The following is a 23,022-nucleotide window of genomic DNA, read 5'->3' on the forward strand; positions in this document are numbered from 1 at the left end:
AACGACAGCAGCTGAACAGCAGGCTGTCAGCAGGATAACGAAGGCCACCTGACACCTCCCTTCCGCCCCAGGCCCTGCCCCAGAGCCATTATACGCTGGGACAGGGCCAAGGTACTCAGCTCAAATTGCCAACAGGTCAGCACCTATGTGGCTTAGCACAAGGCAAAACCATTTTGCCTTGTTTTGGCTTAGAACAAGGCAAAATGGTTTCTAATGCAGCAGCCGAGGCTGAGGCTGGTCCAAAGGAAAATGTGCTGCCGATAGGACAACTCAGCACAAGGCAGATTGAGTGAGGATGTTTCCAGAGGCTCCTCCGCGCCAGGGCTTGGATACCCACCTGCGCGTGGCCCGGACTGGGGGGATCTGCCTGGAGACAGGCTAACAATTCAGAAGGCCCTTGAACGCCAGCATGATTTGTCATCTCTGAGAGCCTTCCACGCACTCAGGGCTACTGCATCACAGCCAGGCTTGTCTCAGGAAACTCACACCCTCCTCTCTTGACTCGTGATCCCCCAGCCCTCACTTCACGTCCCCTCTCATCACCTTACCTGTCATAGCTGAGGCACCCAAGAGAGAGGGTACTTGCTCCAACCTGGCAAAGGCATCAGCCTGCAGATGGAGAGGACATAGCAGCTTGCCGTCAGGTTGGGGGTGGGATGCAGGTACAGGGGTCAGGACAGTGTGAGGTCCCTCAGAGCAGCCCCTGAGCACCTGAGGCAGCCGAAGGCTGAGCCCCACTCTGCAAGCTGACTGGAAGCAGCCTCTGGGTCCCCTGGCTCACCCAGAGATCTTTCCCCACCCCCTCCCTGGGGTTTTCCTCCCTGCTATGTCACCAGCCTTAGCAACCTAGCTGCCACCTGCCAGAGCCACAGAGGTCCTGTATATCCCATCACCTAGCAACAGCAGCATCCCTGCTCTACGTTTTCCCAGAGAGACCATGGGAAGCCAGGGCTTTAGACCCCATGGGAGCCTGAAGCTGCCACAGGCCAGATCAGGACCAGAAAGCCCCTTTCTGTAGGTCCCTGCTTTTCTCCCTTCTTCTACACCCCAATCATCCCAGCTCTGCCCCTACCAACTTCTTTCCGGAATAAGGAATGCAGAGTCAGCATTGTGGAGCAGAAGAGAGAAATAAGGCCCCAGGGGCAGGGTGCTTGGCAAAGAAAGCAGACAAAGAAGCTGGGCAGGTTTTCTGTTCCTTTGGCCTCTGTGAGCATTTGCCTCTTCATTGCCTCATTATTAGCCTGGTGGTACCCATTTCATTGTGTGGTTAGTAACCTCTTATCTGCTTCATCATCTCTGAGAGTTCCCAATTACCCAAAGGGAACTTGAGGCACAGAGAGGTTGAGGAGCATGCCCAACGCCACCCAGCACGTGAGAAGGCAGGGCAAGATGAGGACTCATACTCCCCCGGCTGGGTCTTTGTCTTCTCTGCAGTACACTTAATCCTCACCCCCATTTAAAAACAAGGGCTGCTTTATGTTTGAGTCATCGTCTCTGAGCTGGAAGGAAAACAGTTGAGATATTCATCTGTGATTTGGAGCTGAGCTAAACCCAACCAGGAGTTTCTCAGGATCTAAAACAGCAGGGGCTGGGCTTCCCTGGTGGCGCAGTGGTTAAGAATCCACCTGCCAACACAGGGGATGTGGGTTCGAGCCCTGGTCCGGGAAGATCTCACATGCCGCGGAGCAACTAAGCCCGTGCGCCACAACTACTGGATCTGCGCTCTAGGGCCCGCGAGCCACAACTACTGAAGCCCACACACCTAGAGCCCGTGCTCCACAGCAAGAGAAGCCACCGCAATGAGAAGCCCATGCACCACAACGAAGAGTAGCCCCCGCTCGCTGCAACTAGAGAAAGCCCGCTCACAGCAATGAAGACTCAAAGCAGCCAAAAATAAATAAATAAAATAAAATAAATTTATAAATAAATAAATAATAAAACAGCAGGGGCTGAGGGTAATTGGTAAATAAAGGAAGGAGAAGCAGGTGAGAAAGGTGCAAAGCTAATGGAAGAGAGGGAAGAAGGAGTACTAATATCAATAAAGCCCCTACTAGGTGCCAACCAGGGCAGTAGGCCCTTTCCTCAATAGTCTGGGAGGAAGGGCTTCTTACCCTTGTTCATGGACGATCTAGCAGATTCAGGAACCAAGCAGAGTTGGGTCTGCCTTCAGACTGAGGAAGGGCTGGGAAGATGCTGGGGGTAATTTCTGCATGTTGACTGCATGCTAATTATATGCAACTAGATTTCACTGCAGGGGAGCAGAGAATCAGAAGGACCCAGTACCAGCTGATGCCGACCAGACAGGTTCCTGAAACAGTGGGGAAATGAAAACAACTGTCCACCAAGTCCAAAAGCCTGGCCCCAAGGGCTGGATCTGTTACTCACTTGCTCTGGGGCCATGGAGACCACTCAATCTATAGGAGTCTCGGTCTTCTCTTGTGTAAAGTGGGGATAATTTCTCAGGGTTGTTGTGAGAGTAGTTAATCCTCAGAGCATTCATGAAAGACATAGAACAGTAGCCAACTGCAGAATTAATTTTTCTGCCTCCACATTTGGAGTTTGGATTAATGTCTTTCTGCCATCAGTGGCCAACTGCGAAACAGGGAAAGAAGATTCTCTGAGTGAATCAGAAAATGGGTGGGTGTTTTTCAACTAACTAACTTCCACCCACCCACCCCACCTCCCACCTCGTCCAGCTCGGGCCATCCTGGGCTCTGGGGCGCCAGGTATTCTTGCCCTTTCATTTGACTCCAGACAGTAGGCGCCTCGTTCCTGGATGAGCCCTGGGTCGGGCACCGGTTGGGCTGGCCCCATGAGTCAGGGCTCTGACGCAAACTGAATCAACAGAGCAGACGGGCCTGACCCAGCCAGTGGCCCCGACCAAAAGGAGAAGGCCAACACCTCTGCGTGCCCTGGGGTGTGGCCTAGGCTGTGGCAGTTGTGGCCAGGGGCTGAGTTCAAGCTGGGGATAAACAGAGACACCTCCAACAAAGCAGAAGGAGGCACAGCTGGTCTTTGTTGGCCTCTCAGCCCTCTTCCCTCCATCAACTACAGGGCAAAACATTTCCCCTGTCTGGCTGGTTTTCTCTCTACTCCAGAGACCCTTTCAGCCTTGCACACTGTGATCCGGAAGGGACCCACCACAGTGTTGGGGGTGGGTCAGATGGCAGAACCTTACCTGGTAGCCACATCTCTCAGCCTCCCTCCCTCCTTCCCGCAGCTCAGGATTGATTCTGGACTGAAAGGCGACACAGCTGCTGGGAGTCCCTATCTTTATCCTGCTCAGGAAAGTCATTGGCATTGATGATACTCAGCTGCCACTCGTAGGCCTAAAACGCACCCAACTCCCTACGCATTATCCCCGATGCCCTTGACTTTCAGCAGCTCCCCTTCCCAGAATTTTAGCAACTCTTCATCTCTGATCTCTGTGCTGGAGACTTTTGTCAGAGAGGCTTCAAGAAAAGCCAAAGGGCTTCCCTGGTGGCGCAGTGGTTAAGAGTCCACCTGCCGATGCAGGGGCACGGCTTCGTGCCCCGGTCCGGGAAGATCCCACGTGCCGCGGAGCGGCTGGGCCCGTGAGCCATGGCCGCTGAGCCTGCGCGTCCGGAGCCTGTGCTCCACTACGGGAGAGGCCACGGCAGTGAGAGGCCCGCATACTGCAAAAAAAAAAAAAAGAAAAGCCGAAGAGTGGGCCACTAAATGGAAGAAGTCAGGCAGCATAAGAGTGAGAACAAAGCAGCAGGAGGATGGCAGTTGGAGCCTCAAACCCCTCAGCAGAACCAGGCGGCTGCTTTTTTATTTTCTCTTTGACCCTCAGGTGCACGGCCCTGGATAAATCATAATCACTGATTTATGGCATTTTTCACTATTGGTCCAGGCGGGGCTCCCTATAACTCACCACCTAGTTACACAGTTTCAGCAACGCAATAAGCCTCCATAAACCCACCACCCAAAACCAAAGCTGGAATCTAACAATAACCTACATCTAACCAGGAGATCCCCTTGCTGAGGTAGGTGGGCGAGTCCTTTTTGTTTATCAATTCAACAAACCTTGATTGTACGCCTTCAATAGGCCAGAGATGGTGCTAGAATCATCCTGACTTCCATGTTCACCATTTCTTTGCTTTTTTGTAATAAAAAAGATTCTGTGTTAGATGAAATCTTCCGGGACTTAATTCTTCCTTTAATATGAAATCGCTCACGCTGTTCATATTACTTTGTGGCACCGCAGTTCATGTGTTTTGACTGCAGCATAATATTCCATTGTGTGAATTACCTCAGTCAGTGTCTTCAAGGCTGGCCTGGGATTGAACCCTGAAACTGCAATATTTTCCTTAATTTTTTCATTCAACAAAGATTTATTAAATACCCACTGTGTACCAGGTATTGTAGGAGACACCAGGGGCGCAGTAATGACCAAGATATTCGCAGCCTCTATCATTCTATCTTGCAGGGTTTTTTCCTCATTCTCTTTTGTTTTCAAAAAGGTATGGATTGTTTTTTCTGTTTAATAACCACTACTCAACTGATAGCGATTGAAAACATATTAGCCAGGGGTACTAGGGTCACTTCAGTTCAGAGATGAGGAATCCAAGGCCCCAGAAAATACAGACCGAAAGCCTCTCTTGTTCCCTCTGTCTCTCAGCTTCTAGCACAGTTCCAGACCCATCAAAGGCGAACAGTCAATATTTGCTGAAAACTAAACAAAGAGACTTACCCTACCTACTTCAACCAGTGCAGACATGTGTGTGCAGGCAGAGTCCGTGAGAAAGAATGAATTGACAGGGGATTGGCCACTAATTGGACGTCCTTGATACCCCTCCAACCTGCCCCTCCTGTAGCCTTCCACATCTCAGCAAATACCCTCTTGCTTGTTCACTAAAAACCCACAAGCATCCAATCTATGGGCGAGGCCTATTGCCTTTGTCTTCGAAGCAGAGTTGAATCTTCCCACCGCCCATCTATTCATCCCGCCTTGCTATAGCCACACCAATCTCCATTCTGTTCCTCCAACACCAAGCTTGTTTCTGCCTGCCTGGCTACTTCCTGTCATTTAAGTCTCAGGCCAGAGGCCCTCCCTAACCTGACCCCTTCCCTAGACCTCCCATTTTAAGCATCCAGCCAGGCGCTGTCTCCCATCACCCATGTTACTCTCTGCATAGCACCCATCACTCTCTGGGTTTATCTGTTGATGACCTGGCCTCTCCTACGCTCCCCCTGACTCCCCCACCCCAGGATACAGTATCTTGAGGGCAGGGCCTCACCTGTCTTGTTTGGGCACTTCTCCCATCCTTGCTGTAATTATTTCTCATTTGTCTTTGAATCCACAGCTCCCAGAGCAGTGCCTGGTACAACATAGACACTCTAAAATATCTGTTTGATACTTAACTATTGAATGCTACCCACTCTGGTTATCAGACGAGCGTCAATTCTTTTCACCTTTGTATTTGACTGAGTTAGACAAAAGGGCTTTGTAAACTGCTATGCGCCAATTGTGTACAGATTACTGTTGGTAAGATTATCACCTGGCTCTGTAGCTACCGCAACAGACTCTCCAGAATCGTTCTCATCTTCATCCTGGAAGTAGTTCCCTATCCAGGCCCTGGTGATGGTGGAGGAGAGACGGCCCGGAAGGAACTACAGTGCAGAGCCCCGAGTTCAGTTCAGTGTAGCAATCATTTACTGGGCCTTTACTAGGTACAAGCCGGATGCAAAGCACTGAAGGCACAAAGGCAATAAGAAATAGAGACCACCCGACGGGAGAGTGCTAGAATAGAGCTCTGTGCCAAATGCCCGGGGGCACAGGACGGAAGGGCCAGGAAGAGAGTTCTCTCTGTGAACCAGGCACTTTCCACCAGATATCGCATCTCATCCTCACAGGAGCACTTTGAAGTAGGTGTCATTTTCCCCACTCTACGAGGGGAGGGGAAACCTGAAGCTCAGAGAGGTTAAGTATCTTGCCCAAAGGCTCCCAGTTAATAGGAGGCACAGCTCGAATTCCAACTCAGCCCCTGCAGAGCCTGGCCTCGCCCAGCCCAGGGACTCCAGGTCCTATGCCAGACGAGGAGAGGAAAGAAAGAGAGTTCATGGGAGGCAGGAGAGCAGGAACTTAGGCAGCACCCTTCCCTAAGCTCTGCCTTGCAGGAAAGGGTGCAAGTACTTTGCATGAGAGCCTTTGTGTGCGGGCTCCTGTGTGTGCCCCTATGTGGCTGTGTGTATGCTGAGTGCACGTGTAGTGGTGCAAATGAGTGGAAGAACAGAGCCTCGTGTGCATCTGTGTATGTGTATTCACGATGACCTAAGACTACCCTCACAGAAATACCTTAGTGTCCTGGTAGTTTTTTGTTTTTGTCTGTTTGTTCTATTAGGTATAACATATGTTCAGTAAAGTACTCAAATCTAAAGTATACCACTCAATGAATTTTTACACACGTACACCCCCATGTAACCAACACCTAGATCAAGATCTAGTTTTCCAACATTCCAGAAGGCTCCCTTGTGCTCCTTCAAATAACCCCCAGTATAATCACTATCCTGACTTCTATCACCATGGAGTAACTTTACCTTTGAATCATATATATGAAATAATACTCTTCTGTGTCTAGTTTCTTTTTTTCATTATTATGTCTCTGAGATTCGTCCGTGTGTCATTGCATTTCACACTAGTTTATTCTTGTCTATTGCTGAATTATATTCCATTATATGAATATACCACAATTTATTCCGTCAGTGATTGACTTTGGGGTTTTTCCAATTTTTAGCTATTACGGATGAAGCTAGTATGAAGATTCATGTACAGGTGTTTTGCTGGACAGATGTACCCATTTCTCTTGGCCCTAATTCCTGGTCATAGAATCATAGAATACTGAGACTTCCCTGGTGGTCCAGTGGTTAAGACTCCGAGCTCCCAATGCAGGGGGCCCGGGTTCGATCCCTGGTCAGAGAACTAGATCCCACATGCCGCAACTAAAGGATCCCGCATGCCGCAACACAGATCCTGCACGTGACAACAAAGATCCCACGTGCCTCAAGTAACACCTGGTGCAGCCAAATTAAAAACAACAACAACAACAAAAAAAACAAAGAATCATAGAAGAGTCATATGTTTAGCTTTAGTAGATTCAGCCAAACCTTTTTCCAAAATATTTGTACCAATTTACACTCTTAGCAGCAGTGTCTGAGATTTCCAGTTGCCCCACATCCTCAACAGCACTTAGTATTGTCAGGCTTTTAAATTTTAACCATTCAGGTGTCTCTGTAGAGATAGCTCATTGTGGTCTGAATTTACATTGGCCTGATGAGTGATGACGTCAAGCATCTTTTGGCACTTGACTGGCCATGGAAGTATCCCCTTTGGTGAAGTGCCCGTTCAAGTTTTTACAGAACTACAGTATCTATCAAAGTAGGCGAATAATTGACAAAAACAGACAGGAGAGCAGAACCATCTTAAGAAACTCAGCAATACACAAAACAGCCCAGCAGCCAGCTGTTTTTCAATTGCTAACTAGCTGCTACAATTAGTAAACCTGCTGTACCAGGTAATTTAGATGAATAACTGAATTTTATATTTTAAACCAATTATTTAGATATCATAGAGCCCCCCACCTTAGACTCAGCAGGGAGAAGGGAATGCAGATAAGAGCCCTTTCCTGGGCTCTTAGCCCCAGACTGAGAGGTTCCCTCACTCAACTCACTGACTGTTTTTCCTTCAATTACAGGATCCCAACAGCGATCAACCCCTGAACAGCCTTGGTAAGCTCAGGTCTGGCTTTCCTTTGTCTATCGCAGTCTCACTCAGTTACCAAGTAGATACTAGACCCCTCTTGCATGGTCCTCACCACCACCTCCAAGTGCTAAATGCTACGGGAGACATCCATCCACCATTCAACAAACATGTATCAAGCAAGTGTCATCTCCAGGATTCATTCTAGAAGTGGGAGGCATGGTCTCTGGGGAAATAGAACCATCAAACCTAAAACACCAACAGCAGTGATTTTCTAATTCATTCATTCAGTTACTTACTCTCTCATCCCTTCAACAGTACTGTGAGTGCCTGCACGGGGTAGGCCCTGGGCTGGACACGGGACTACAGCAGTAAATACGACAGCCAAAGTCCCTGCCCTCATGGAGTTTACAGTCTGACCGTGCTGCCAGGGAACAAGCTGGACAAAGGTGTTTTCACTGGTAGAATAGAAAATGGCAGTGTTTGCCTGACTTACCAGAGAAAAATAATTTAATAGATGAAGTATTCCCAAATATAGGGGGTTATTTTCCTCCTGTTCCATTTTTTTAAACCATTGACACCTATGCCTGACAACCTGGATCAGCAAAACAAGTGAGCAGAGACAAATTAAATATGACAGCTTCATAAGGAGATGACCAATCCCACTTACTTTGACGGCTTATTTATTTCAGGGTCACAAGTTAATAAAGATCACAAACGATATAATCTTCAGCAGGTAAAACAATGCCTAGTTTCTACTTTGGAATTTAATATATCAATATTCTGTGGTGTCCCCAAAGAATACTAGACATACAAGGGCTCCACCACCTGAGTAAGCCTGGGAACAGCCAAACCAGAAAACAATTAAGGGAGCTCGGGAGGGAGAAATCAGTGCCAAGTGAAGATTCTGAGGTTAAGAATGATTACAGGTTGTGCAAGGACCAGGGAGTGAAACGGCTCATGTGGAAATGGGGCTGGCGGACTAGCAGTGGGAAGTCCATTTGGCTGGGAGAGGGAAGCCAAATTACACCGCCTTTGAAAGCCCAGAGAAGAGGGTGATTCAGATAAGGAAGTCATGGGGAGCCCTTGAGGGTTCTGGAGCAGAGACGTTATGGGATGAGAGCAATATGTCTGTCTGGCAGCATTGGGCAGGACAGGCTGGAGGAAGGAACAGTGGCAGGCAAGGAGGCTCTTCATAGCTCAGCAGGTTGGTTAACTTTATAAACAATAAACTTTATAGACAGTAAACCAAGAAAACCCTTCGCTTCCTGATGATGTTCTCCATGAGAACATCAGAGAGGCAGAGACATTGGGCCCTGGACAAGGGAACTCATCAAAGGACTCCCAATAAGTCATTCACTTCTGGGAAAACAAGCCAACCTTGTATCCCCAGAGGTAGGTGGTCAATGAAGAAATCATGCATGAATGAATGAACAGAATGTCTCCATGTCCATGGCCGCAGGAAAGAGGACAGTGCTGAACACTCACTGCTGGAACTTAAAAAACAATATCATTAATAACCTACTCTGTTGCCAGGTCCTGATAATAACAGGCAATACCACCCCACATCTTTAGGGCCAGAGCTCTGTGTCTGAGGTTTAACCTTTCCCTATTGAGGAAACATAGAGTTTCCTACGCTTTCCCTATCAACACATCCAATGATATCCGCACTTATTGGGCACCAGTCTCTGGCAGGGTGCCATTCTCTGCTTTTGAACAGCTGAGGAAAGAGAGACAGAAACATAACTAGCCAACATTCCAGACAGAATAAAATGAGACCTGTAAGAAAGGCGGAAGGGATGTGCTGAAGAGAACAAGCAAAGAGCAAATCGCTCACTCATCTGACACATATTTCTTGAGTTCCTACTAGGGGCCAGGCACTGTTCTAGGCACCAGGGACTCAGCAGTGAACAAAACAGACAAAAATCCCCATCTTCCTGGAGACTTCATTTCAGGCAGGGTTGGGAGGGGCTAGATGATATACAAAATATGTAAAATATACAGTACATTAGAGGTGATAAATGCTTTGAAAAAATAAAACAGGGAAGGAGGATAGGAAACATTGGAAGATTGAATTTTAAATAGGGAGGTCAAAGAAGGCCTCAGTAAGAAAGTGACATCTGAAGAACAATTTGATGGAGGTAAAGGAGAAAGCCATGTGCAGATGAGGGGGAGGAGAGCTGGCCTATTGCTTTCCAGGGATTCTCAGGGTTGCTATAATTCCTGCCCTAGTTCTCCCTGGAGAAGTCCCCGTGGCACCTCCCCAGCTTATTGCCTGCAAGGAGAGGGGACACCAAAGAGCCTATCCCTGATACTTTGTGAGAATTTAACCTTTTAAAGCCTTGCCATGTTCCATCTCCTTGGACAGCCACGTGAAGTGGACAATATAGCTATTATTGCCTCTGTTTTAGACATCAGTGGGTCCCTCCTGGTCTCCGGAACCCCAGACTCTTGCTCTAGTCCATCTCCTCCCTGATGAAAGAGTCATAGTTCTAAATATTAATGTGATCATAGCTCTCTGCTGCTTAAAAGCTTTCCATGGTCCCTCACTGCCCTCAGGATAAAATCCAAACCCCTTAGCATGATAGTCAAGACTCTCCACAAGCTGACTTTGCCAGCCCAGCTTCCACAACATGCTTTCACCCACCTTACATCCCAGGCACACCAGCAGCTCACAGCTCCCAACACCCAGGCCTTCACCAAACTGGACCCACTCCTCCCTCTCCCATCTCCACCTAGAAAGGCCCATTTAAGTGCCTTGATGGTGTCTGGTGGTAACGGCAATTATGTCCCTGTTTGCCTCTTCCCCCAAATTGGAATCTCCTTAAAGACAGGACCTTTCTAGGGACTGGCTGTGTGTTGAACTGAGTTAGAGATGAAGGCCATTAGGTCACCTTCATTCACAAGTATTTATTAAGCTTCCACTAAGCACATACTGTGCTGGCAGCCCCTGCCCTCCTGGAGCTTATAGTTTAATCAAAAGACAAGTCAGGAAAGAGGATACATGATAGTAAAGGCAAAGGGTACGTGCCTCTCCTGGGACAGATGCAGGTTAGACTGGACAGGATGAAACATCCTAGAGCAGGCTGTCAAGACAAAGAGAAGGTGCCATGGACTAGAGGAACACCTGTGAAAGATGGACAAGCCTGGGTAAGTGAAAGGAGGGGGGCGGCCCTATGCTGAGGAAGCTAAGCCTAGTCTGCAGAAATAACCCCAGCATCAACCAAAACGGTCCCCAAAGTTTTCCTGGGCTCCACACCAGGGGCTAGAGGGCGGGGAAGCTGTGGGCCTTGGCAGGGGGTGGCCTCCGAGTACTGACTGCAGGCTCTTCCCCTCCCCCTCACAGATGTCACCCCCCTGCGCAAATCCCGCACCTCCCTGGAGACCTTCAGAAAGGTGGGGATCCCCATCATCGCAGCGTTGGTGAGCCTGCTGACCATCATAGCCGTGGCTGTCCTCAGTAAGTGGCAGCCCTCACCCCGGCCCCCATGCTGCCTTACTGCCCCCCCTCCACCCCTACAGCAAGTGGCAGCTCCCACCCACCCCTCCCCTGCCCTCACCTCAGAGCGCTCCCCACGTCAGCAGAGTCAAGGCCAGGTAATCTGCATAGAGCTTTGTATCCACCCCTGCTCTGAAGGGAGCCTTCCTCTCAGAGTGAGAGGGAGATGAACTCAGCCCCCATCTACCCAGATGGATTCTATCCCAGATGATTTCTTCTGTGGGGAAAGCACAGTTTGCACCAGGTACGAACCCACTCAGGCAACGGCACAGCAGCCAGGCCCCCTGCCTGCTCCTCCCTAAGTCTGCAGACAGAGAGCAGGGTGGATCCGCAGCCCTGCTGGGAGGAGCAGGCAGCATGTCTGCTTATGGGGAGGGAGACAGGGAGGACGCATCGGGGAAGATGCCCAGGCAGACAGCCCCTCTCCCCGCCTTGAGCTCTGGCTTCACCACGCCAGGAACCTGAGACCCACTGTTATCCCAGGCAGGCCACTCTGGGGCAAGGAAGAGTAAACTGAGCGAGCCCAGACTCCCACAGTCCCTCCCTTTCTGTCCGCACATCCTGTGACTGAGTCCCCATCTTCACCCACCCCCATAGTCACAGCAGGCTACTGACCGCAGCTTTCACGCAGGAAGCAGGGCTGAGGGGACCAGACTAGGAATCAGGACACCTGGGTTGGGGATCCCGGCGCTGCCCCTTCTTGCTGCTATGTGACCTTGAGTAAGTCCCTCAACCTCTCTTAACCTCAGCCTCCTCACCTGTAAAACATCCTGCCTCCCTCAGAGGGATATCAGAGGACCAATGAGGTCACGTGTGTAAAGTACCTGGATAAAAACCAAGTTGTGCAAAAGTGTAGGTTATCACGTAGTGTGTAGAGGTGTGGCCGAGGCCATGTGTTTGCTCACCAGGCCAGGACGGCCTTCCAGGAGCCTGCAGCAGCCTTCAACTCATTGGAGGACGCTCAGAGATCATCCGGTCCAACGCCTCATTCTCCACTTGGGCACTGAGGCAGTGTGGCAGTCGAGGACAGGGCTAGGACAGGTCCCCAGGCCCTGACTGGGCAGGTCCATTTCTACTTCGTGGCGGTGGAAATGTAGATACACAACACAAACACCACCCAGATCCCTGAGTGCCCTATCAGGACGTGAGATGCACATAGCTCCAGATCATTCGTCTTGACCTTGGCCGGCCCAAAGCGGTGGTGGGTGTGCAGCGGCCATCAGCAGATTTACCGTCCTAGGCCAGTTAGGCTCAGACTAATATTAAGATGAGCCTGCCTACTCTGAGCACGTACCCTGCAATAGTGGAGAGAGAAGACAGGGCCAGGTTCAGGGTGATCCAAGGCAGGTACAAGTACATAATGTAGTCGGGCTCTCCCTGTCCCAGAAGGCCCTTTGCAGCTTCCAACCCGAGACCCCCAGGTTCTGCAACCCGAGGAGGTAACGTGAACTTCCATCCTGGGCTGGGCTCCCTCAACCTTTTGGCTTCTGCGGGCTCAACTGGTGACGCTGTGTCCTGGCTTCACCCCAGGAGGCAGGAGGGACCCCTCCTCACCCAGGCTCCTGACCATGAACCAAACTCTGAAAGTCCACGAAATACCTGACTGACCTGCTCCTTCTCCCTTGCTTCCCAAACCGGGAGCATCGGGGCCATAAGATCACATTTTGAGCTCCTTCAGGGAAGGTGTGGAGAGGCAGCAAAGAGCTTTAGAACTAGACAGACACTGATCAAAATCCTGGCTCTAACACCTGACTGCTACGTGGCCTTGCGAAATAAACCCTAACTCTCTAAACCTCCATTTCCTTATTTGTAACGGGAGTTCATAATGGCACCTGCCTCCTAAAGTCGTTGTCAGGATTCCAGGTGACAGTGCAAGGAAAGCACTGAGCAGTGATAAGCAGGGTCATCATCAGACTTGTGACCACCACTCCTAGGGTCGGCCAGGGGTGATGCTGGGCTGCAGAGGGGAGCTTCAGGCCAAGGAAGAGTTCAGTCAGGCAGGAGGAGCCAGGACAGTTTGGAAAGTATGGAAATATCTGTTCCCGGAGGATTTTTTTTTTTTTTACAATATTTTCTTGGCTTTTTTTTCTTAACATCTTTATTGGAGTATAATTGTTTTACAATGTTGTGTTAGTCTCTGCTGTATTACAAAGTGAATCAGCTATCCATATACATACATCCCCATATCCCCTCCCTCTTGCGTCTCCCTCCCTCCCACCCTCCCTATCCCACCCCTCTAGGTGGTCACAAAGCACCGAGCTGATCTCCCTGTGCTATGTGGCTGCTTCCCACTAGCTATCTGTTTTACACTTGGTAGTATATATATGTCAATGCTTCTCTCGCACTTCCTCCCGGCTTACCCTTCCTACCTGTGCCCTCAAATCCATTCTCTATGTCTGCATCTTTATTCCTGTCCTGCTCCTAGGTTCATCAGAATCATTTTTTTTAGATTCCATATATATGTGTTAGCATACGGTATTTGTTTTTCTCTTTCTGACTTACTTCACTCTGTATGACAGACTCTAGGTCCACCCACCTCACTACAAATAACTCAATTTCGCTTCTTTTTATGGCTGAGTAATATTCCATTGTATATATGTGCCACATCTTCTTTATCTATTCATCTGTCAATGGACATTTAGGGTGCTTCCATGTCCTGGCTATTGTAAATAGCGCTGCAATGAATATTGTGGTACATGTCTCTTTTTGAATTATGGTTTTCTCAGAGTATATGCCCAGTAGTGGGATTGCTGGGCCATATGGTAGTTCTATTTTTAGTTTTTCAAGGAACCTCCATACTGTTCTCCATAGTAGCTGTATCAATTTACATTCCCATCAACAGTGCAAGAGGGTTCCCTTTTCTCCACACCCTCTCCAGCATTTGTTGTTTGTAGATGTTTTGATGATGGCCATTGTGACCTGTGTGAGGTGATACCTCATTGTGGTTTTGATTTGCATTTCTCTAATGATTAGTGATGTTGAGCATCCTTTCATGTGTTTGTTGGCAATCTGTATATCTTCTTTGGAGAAATGTCTATTTAGGTCTTCTGCCCATTTTTGGATTGGGTTGTTTGTTTTTTGTTATTGAGCTGCATGAGCTGCCTGTATATTTTGGAGATTAATTCTTTGCCAGTTGCTTCATTTGCAAATATCTTCCCCCATTCTGAGGGTTGTCTTTTCATCTGTTTATGGGTTCCTTTGCTGTGCAAAAGCTTTTAAGTTTCATTAGGTCCCATTTGTTTATTTTTGTTTTTATTTCCATTTCTCTAGGAGGTGGGTCAAAAAGGATCTTGCTGTGATTTATGTCATAGAGTGTTCTGCCTATGTTTTCCTCTGAGAGTTTGATAGTGTCTGGCCTTACATTTAGGTCTTTAATCCATTTTGAGTTTATTTTTGTGTACGGTGTTAGGAAGTGTTCTAATTTCATTCTTTATCATGTAGCTGTCCAGTTTTCCCAGCACCGCTTATTGAAGAGGATATCTTTTCTCCATTGTATATTCTTGCCTCCTTTATCAAAGATAAGGTGACCATATGTGCGTGGGTTTATCTCTGGGCTTTCTATCCTGTTCCATTGATCTATATTTCTGTTTCTGTGCCAATAACATACTGTCTTGATTACTGTAGCTTTGTAGTATAGTTTGAAGTCAGGGAGCCTGATTCTTCCAGCTCCATTTTTCTTTCTCAAGATTGTTTTTGCTATTCGGGGTCTTTTGTGTTTCCATACAAATTGTAAAATTTTTTGTTCTAGTTCTGTGAAAAATGCCCTTGGTAGTTTGATAGGGATTGCATTGAATCTGTAGATTGCTTTGGGTAGTATAGTCGTTTTCACAATGTTCAATCTTCCAATCCAAGAACATGGTATATCTCTCCATCTGTCTGTATCGTCTTCAATTTCTTTTATCAGTGTCTTATAATTTTCTGCATACAGGTCTTTTGTCTCCTTAGGTAGGTTTATTCCTATATATTTTATTCTTTTTGTTGCAATGGTAAATGGGAGTGTTTTCTTGATTTCACTTTCAGATTTTTCATCATTAGTGTATAGGAATGCAAGAGATTTCTGTGCATTAATTTTGTATCCTGCTACTTTACCAAATTCATTGATTAGCTCTAGTAGGTTCTGGTAGCATCTTTAGGATTCTCTATGTATAGTATCATGTCATCTGCAAACAGTGACAGTTTCACTTCTTCTTTTCCGATTTGGATTCCTTTTATTTCTTTTTCTTCTCTTATTGCCATGGCTAAAACTTCCAAAACTATATTGCATTTTCTGAGGACTTAAAAACACTAGACTCCTTCCCATCATCTAAGATAGCAAAGGAGCAACAGAATTTTGAAGGTAGGAGGCAGAAGACAAAACCAAAGCAAAACACCAACCTCCTAATGGGTCTTTCAACCCCAGATAAAAACACCAAATCCTAGAACTGCACTTGATAGTGATGAGACACTTTCACAACCACCAGCTCATCAAACATTCTCTGCAACCCTGTGAGGCCCAGAAAGGGGAAGCGATTGGTCTAAATTCACACAGTAGGTGGCAGAGCCAGAACTCAGGTCTTCAGACTCCAGGCCCAACGCTGTCTTCTCCCTCCGCAGAGGCACTGTGCCAGCACTTGGGGTTGGGAGGCTAGTGGGGACTGTTTCAAAATTGCTCCCCATACATGATCTTGATTGACTCCTCAGCCATCTTTAGGGACGGGACAGATGTTATTATCTCCGTTTTACAGATGAGGAAACTGAGGCTCAGGACCAAGAACACCAGCTCCTAAGTGACAGAACTGGGCCTGGAACCCACATCTGCCTGTCTCCAGGCCCAGCATGTTTTCAGGGAAACAATCTCTCCTGCCCCTGGGCTGCCTGCTTGACCGTCAGCCCTCTTTGCCCCTCCCTGCCCTTGTCTTCCAGTCAAGGTGCTTCTGGACAATTACTTCCTCTGTGGGCAGCCCCTCCACTTCATCCCGAGGGAGCAGGTGTGTGATGGCCAGCAGGACTGTGCCTCAGGGGAGGATGAGCAGCACTGTGTCAAGGAATTCCCCGATGGGCCTCCAGTGACAGGTGAGTCCAGGGGCTGTGGGGCCAGGGGAGTGGGAAGGGCAGGAAGTCGACTCAGGTCCCCTTGGTCCACTGCACAGCATCTGCCACCTGACTAGTCACTTTCCTTCCCCGTTGTAAGGTTCTTAAAAACAGGATCATGTCTTGTCTACTAGGTCCCCAATACTTAACATGCAAACACTCAGTAAATTTTGATGAACAAATGTGGGCCAGAGGGGACAGGAAATTGTAACTGAGCCTGCCCCATTCCTGCTGCTCCTGGGTGCTGAATGGAATGACCTCAGGGAGTTCCCTCCTTTCTCTGAAATCTGTTATTTCAAGGGGACTAGAAAGAGACCATTAAGGCCGTTAGCCAGCTATTGATCCCTCTATTCATTAGATAAGTGTTTCTCGTAACACATTATGGAACAAGACTGAGCTAGGTCCTTCAAAGAATACTGAGATGTTTCAAACAGGAAAACCCATGTTATTTCTTGGACTGTTCTAGCCCAACTTGATCCACCTATCACTTGGGCTCTGAAAAGAAAAGACAGCCCAGGACACGGGTGATGGGGGCTTTTGTGGGGCAAGGCTGAGTAACTTCCTGTGTATATGCTCTTTTTTATGTGTATTTGCTCTTTTTTATCAGAAGTCAAATGCCTATGGGCCCTGCCACCCTACTGCCAATAGCACTCCCCTCTCTCTGACCTTACACGGTAAAAGAGCGACATTCCTCTTTGAGAAGTTTTCCCAGGCTAGGCAAGCTGTGTGAACTATGGGTAGGGAAGCCATGTAATACATCATCAAAACTTATACATATAAAGAGCTATTAATAATTATGCCAGGGCAAAGGTCAAAATGCAGATTGTCCCCAGGACATCTGGTTGCCCTAGCTACCGTCAGAATGAGACTCAATCTGGCAAAGCCAAATGGAGGAACTTCCCTTGAGGTTGAAAGGGTTGGTGTTCTGTGATGCTCCCCAGTTCCTGGTAGGGTTTGGGCTACCGGTTTGGGCTGGTCACATGATGAATTCTCTGGGAGATAGGCCAAATGGGTCCCTGCCCTGCGCTGACCCGGGTTCCTCCCCTTCCAGTCCGCCTCTCCAGGGACCGATCCACCCTGCAGGTGCTGAACCTGGCCACAAAGAACTGGGCCTCCGCCTGTTTCGACAACTTCACAGAAGCTCTGGCCAAGACAGCCTGTGGGCAGATGGGCTATGACAGGTACCTAGCCCAAGGCTCTGGAGGCTGTCACCTCACCCCATGACCTCTCTCCCTTTCTTTCTTCCTTCCTCTTTCCTCCCTCTTTCCTTAAAAATATAGGTATTGGAGTCAGAGCCACTTTTGAAGCACTTTCCCTTATGAGCAGCATGAAGTTAAATCTTCTAAGCCTCAACATGTTCAAGAGTTACTGGAGGAAGCAATACCAACCTCATAGGATGGTTAAGAGGCACCAGAGAGAGGATATCTGCCCCACCCCTCCCCCACCCCCACTGCCACCCCCCCACCCCCACACGGTTCAAGCTCCTTTGCAATTCTTTCCTTTCCTTTCCTCCTCAATCCTCACTCCTTCTTCGCTTGGTAAGTCGCTGTCCCTGCCCCAGAATACAAAAGTCTTATTTACTTATTCAAAGTCCCATTGGTTAAAATTTAGTTTAAATGAACCTGATTTCACTGGGCCTCTTCATCAGCAATCTCAGTTTTCTCAGCAAATTTCAAAAGCAGTTTTAAATCTTCAGTGTATGAAAAAGGATATAATTATAAGAAGGGTAATTAGCATTACGTATTTATATTCATTTGATCTTGGCAAAAACCAGAAAGGTAGTTATTATTCTATCTATTTTAGAAGTAGGTTCAAAGAAGGTAAGTAACTTGCTTGGCTAGTAGCTGGGAGTGAGAGGGCTGGCATTTATGCCCAAGACCCCCTAATTCCTGGGCAACAGAAGCATCTCTGTTTCTCGGTTGGGTAATTCTCTCTTCTCTGGAGGTTTCATTTATAAAGGGAGGGGAGGGGAAACAGTTGATCACTCAGAGCCTAACTGGAAAGGATAGAAAAGAACCCACGAATTCAGTTGCACAGGGGATAATCTCTTCCTGGCAAGCCCCCAACTTCAGGATCCTGAGAAACTGGACGCAGAGACTAGGTAGAAATGATAAATCTTAAGCAGACCTCATCTATCAGTCAATCACAGAACCCGCTTCCATCAATCCCTAGAGCAGCCTCAGGCCCTTTTTCAATAAGTGCTGCGGGCAGCCATTACTGATCCATCAGACCTCTTTGCCCCTTCTGCTGTCTGGTTATCAGGCTTCTCTTGCTCTCTGCCCTCCATGGGGTGCAACATCCAGTACCCGCTGAAGAGGATACCCTACCACCTTCGTTTTCAAGGAGAGCTGGGAAGGCACGTCCTGTCCCTGCTGTCTCCCCTCCCCCAGCAGCCACCCCAGCCCAGCCTTCTGGCTGCAGCCCCCCCTCCTCCCTACCGCAGTCCAGCCAACTGCAGCGTCAGCTGTACCAGCATAGCAGGCTGCAGCTTGATTACGAAACCAGGGTGTCTCCAGGGGCTCTTAAGGTAAAAGGCTCCTGCAACTTCTGTCCTTCTGGAGCTCTTTAAGGCACCATGCCATCTCTATCTTGAGCTCTACAAGATCAAAGCTGGTCAGAATTATTCATCGGGATGTAACTGGTGAACAGAGGCTACCTCTCCCGGGAATGTCCATTTCCACCATGATTCCTCCTTCTGGGTCTCAGATTTCCCTGGCTAGGAGGCCCTTTTTGTCCCAGGACCACAAAACCCTAGATGGCTCAACGTGGGAAGGACTCTAGAGATCATCTGGTCCACCCATCATTTTACAGAGAGGAAAACTGAGGCTTGGAGAGACCCAGAGAGGGAATGTGACCTACCAAGGGTACACAGCAAGCGAGTGTCAGAGCCAGGACAGGAACCTCAGTCCTGAGGGCTCTCAGCACAAAACCCCACACTGCTAGACTTCAGTCTTCCAGGTGCCATGCCTGGGTCATCCAGGTAGTGCCAGCTTCCTGGCTGGGAATGTGAAAATGTGCCAGTCAGCCAGTGCCTCAGGGTGACCCGAGCCTGCATACCAGCTTTCTACCAGCTCTGCATAGCATGGCTGGATGGGGAAGGATAGGAGATGGGAAAGAGGCAGATCCAGTACAGGTACCATCAGAAAGATGGGATTAATCAGGGAACCCTTCCTGGAGGAGGGAAGACTTACACCCAAGGTTTGATAAAGACAAGCATGGACTAGAGGAGAGGAAGAGGGAGAGTGGTCCAAATGAGAGAAATGTTTGTCTAGATGCATGTCAAGCCTGATCTTGGCCTGTCCTACCTCCAAAGGGACCATAAATGTACCCCACTACCAAATTTAGACCAGATGCCTTGTTTGGAGAGAAATATATCCACATTCAGTTCGCTCCAAGGTGAGGGGAGAGCTAACCTGGTTCCTTTGCCTCCTTGTTCCCCTCGCTGTGAACCAGAAGAAACCGCTGGGACATTTGGAATAGGGACAGAGCTGGGAGTTATAAAAGGACATCCGTAACATTTCTCCAGGGCTCTGGGTTCGGGACCAGGCTTCCCTGCCTGAGAAAGCAAGTCCACACCAGCACTGTGCCCAGGGCTGAATTCTGGGATGCCAAGGGACCATCCCTTGTCATCTAGCAAAGCAGTCACCACCCTCACTGACCAAGGCCACCTCCGCTCCCCTGCCATGCCGTACCCAGAATTCTCTGCGGCCCCCTCTCCTGGGAGTGGGGACTACTTCTACCCTCTTGGTCTAAACTCCTGCCCCAGCTCACATCTCTCCCTCCCTCTCTTTCTCTCCCAACATAAGCAGCAAACCCATCTTCAGAGCCGTGGAGATTGGCCCAGCCCAAGACCTGGATGTTGTCAAAATCACAGAGAACATGCAAGAGCTTCAGGTGCGAAACTCAAGCGGGTAAGTGAGAAGACACCTCTGGCCCACAAAGGCTCACACGTGGACGATGCCATCGGGGCTGCAGCCAGCCCACCCTGAACAGACTCAGCAAGGAAACTTAAGCCAGACAACAAAAAGAACTCCTGGCCAGGCAGACTGTCAGATACCAGAAGCTAGAGCATCACATTTCTGAGAGGTTTTCTGTTTTGACTCTTTGTTTTAATACAAGGGGCAGCTGGACAAAGTGTGCTGTCCACAAGCTGGTGGCCTTTCATCAGTCAAATAAGAAAACCAAATTTGTTTCCTATGGCCTTATGTTCCCTATTAAGCCCAAGAGGCAAGGTTCCAAAGGCCACTTTGTCCTTCCTGCCTCTCATCCAGGCCAGAGTAAGCCCTCCCCACATTTCCAGCTCTCCAGAGGAGAAGCTGCTTGGCCTCTGTCAGTGTACCACCCCGAGTCAGAGCCGGGCATCTTCTACAGGAAAACTGTCACCCTGCAGCAGAGTGACTCAGAGAGGATGCTGGCTTCTTAGCATTCAGGGATGTTGCTGAGGGCTGCTTATTCATCAAAGAGTAAATCTTGAAAAGGATAGGAATAGGAGCAGAATGATCATTTGCCTGGAATTTCATCGAAATCCCATTCCTCTTCTGTTTGGAGAGCCCGCAGTACAGCAGACACTGCCCCAGCCTCTGCTCTCTTCCATCTCAGGCTGCCAAGAGCCCGGGGTGGGCTGTGACTCGGGCAGGGCCCAGCACATAGTAGATGCTTATCAGTAGTGCTGGAGAATCCAATTGCATTAAATCACACTGAACTGGGTGCAAGCATGGTGTCTATACAGCCCCACCATTCAGGCTCCATACTTCCTGGCTCCTGGGGGGGGACTTTAATCAATAGTGCTGGGAGACCTGAGTCCCTGCCTCCCAGCCAAGGGACAAGCAGAAATCACAGGACGCCTGTGTCTCCCTTCCAGCCCCTGTCTCTCAGGCTCCCTGGTTTCCCTGCAGTGCATTGGTGAGTACGCCCCATCTCTGAGGGTTTGGGTCCTGGGCCAGCAATAAGCAGGGAAGAAGAACTTCATCCTCATTCTTAAATCCCTCAGACTCCAGGTGTCACTCTGTTTTGTCCCAACCTTACTCCCTTGGCCCTGGGCTTGTAGGTAACGCTCCTGCAAGAGGTTGACAGTAAGAACTCCCTCTTACTGTCCACACACAGTCCCGCAACCTGGGCAGAGACCCAGTAGAGAGAGAGTAGGAAAACCGGAAAGGGCAGGACTGGGCTTCCACCCCCTCCCACCCCTGGCCAGGGCCCACATAACCTCCTTTGTCACAATCAGCTCATCTGTCCAAGATCTGATTACCCACATCCCATTTAGCAAAGATTCGTCGAATGTTACAGTGTATCAGCACTGCCAGGTCTCTGTCCTCAGGAGCTAATGGCTGAGCAAAGAGAGAGGTGCAAGGCCACGTGCAGGAAGTACCAAGCTGAGCAGTGGTCCCAGCTGACATGCTTCAGAGAGAGCTGCACCTGGGGTGGGGCGGGGGGAGGGTCAGGAGACCTGGGCACCAGGTCCACTGGCTTCCAGTGTGACCTTGAGTAATTCACCTGACCTCTCTGAAGTTCATCTTCCCAAGAAGCCCTTCAGTCCCACTACCCAAGAGGATCCCGGGAGACCCCCTAGCTCTGAGAGGAGATCAGAAGGCAAAACAAGCACTGTAGCCCTGCTCATCTCACCAGCCTCGTGGGAGGACCGAGCAGAGCCTGGCAGGATGGCCAGAAACTGGGCCGCCTGAGAGGAGAAAGGTCATCCTCGCTGCCTTTGCAGTTTAACAGTGTATATGCTTCCTTGTGGGATGCTAAGACTCTTAGCCATTATCATGTGACCCCCACGATACCTAGTGAGTGAGGGCTGACCCATGGGGGCTGGTCAATGAATAAATGAATGAAGGTTCACATCACTCGACGTGCTAAGCTGAACAACCCTGGAGTCACAAAGAGGCTTAAGCCACAGACCCTCCCTCGAGGAGCCTTCTATCTCATCGAGAAGACAAAACCGAACCACGTCAACAAGAAAAGCTGGCCAACACCCAGGCAGGCTGTGGAAATGCCAAGAGAGGAAAATCCCCAGGGATTACGTGACCTGGAGGAGGTGCCCAGGTTAAACATCACAGAATGAACTGTAGGCTCCAGGAAGGGAGGGACCATGTCCATCTCTCTGTCTTGTCCACCACTCTCTTCCCAGCATCCTTGAGACACTGTAGGCACACAATTCATATTTGCTGAATGATCGGTGATCTAGATAAACAGGAGAGGAGACAGCATCTCAGGGACAGGCCCCTCCTGGAGCAAAAACAGAAAGACTTTTTAGGGAGCTAGCAGCAGATCGATTTGGCTAGACAGAAACTTTATATAAGGACAGCAGAAGGCTGCCAGAAGGGGAAGTTAAACTCTTCCCTACAGACAAAGGGGGATGCTGAGGGGCTCTGAGTGGGGGAGCGAGGTGACATGTAGAAAACAGTGTTTGGAATTAGATGGTATTTGAAAAGCCCCTGCCAGGCATAGGCCCAAAAAGGGTGGTAGCCTTTCCCCCTTAGAACCACCACTGTGGCAGCGACTGCCAGAAGGATTGGAGAGGCTGAGAACAGGACGGGGAGGTGGAACTGGAGGTTTTTTTAAGAGTTTGCGAGTCAGATGTGAGAGCCAGGAGAGTGGGATGTGAAAGAGGGAACAGGATGTCAAATTGGGAGACTCTCTCAGCAGGGGGAAGGGACTTGGAGAAAGGTGAGTTCAGGATGGGAAGATCCATTTCTGGAACTTTCTTCCCACTCTCCAATCCCAAAGC

The 23,022-nt window shown here is 49.0% G+C and overlaps 1 protein-coding gene across 1 annotated transcript in view; it reads left to right on the forward strand.

Moving 5' to 3' along the window:
• The window catches only part of TMPRSS4 (transmembrane serine protease 4), a gene marked incomplete at both ends in the record, with an annotated part of 45,999 nt that overhangs the window by 17,636 nt on the left and 5,341 nt on the right, over positions 1 to 23,022 (forward strand). The window contains 6 exons of the mRNA XM_079929604.1: positions 7,719 to 7,752; positions 11,070 to 11,183; positions 16,125 to 16,274; positions 17,344 to 17,473; positions 20,099 to 20,203; positions 21,154 to 21,194. Of these exons, the coding sequence (XP_079785730.1) occupies positions 7,719 to 7,752; positions 11,070 to 11,183; positions 16,125 to 16,274; positions 17,344 to 17,473; positions 20,099 to 20,203; positions 21,154 to 21,194 (574 nt within the window). The remainder of the gene's footprint in view (positions 1 to 7,718; positions 7,753 to 11,069; positions 11,184 to 16,124; positions 16,275 to 17,343; positions 17,474 to 20,098; positions 20,204 to 21,153; positions 21,195 to 23,022) is intronic.

Source organism: Stenella coeruleoalba, assembly GCF_951394435.1.
Source record: "Stenella coeruleoalba genome assembly, chromosome: 8".
NCBI lineage: Eukaryota > Metazoa > Chordata > Mammalia > Artiodactyla > Delphinidae > Stenella > Stenella coeruleoalba.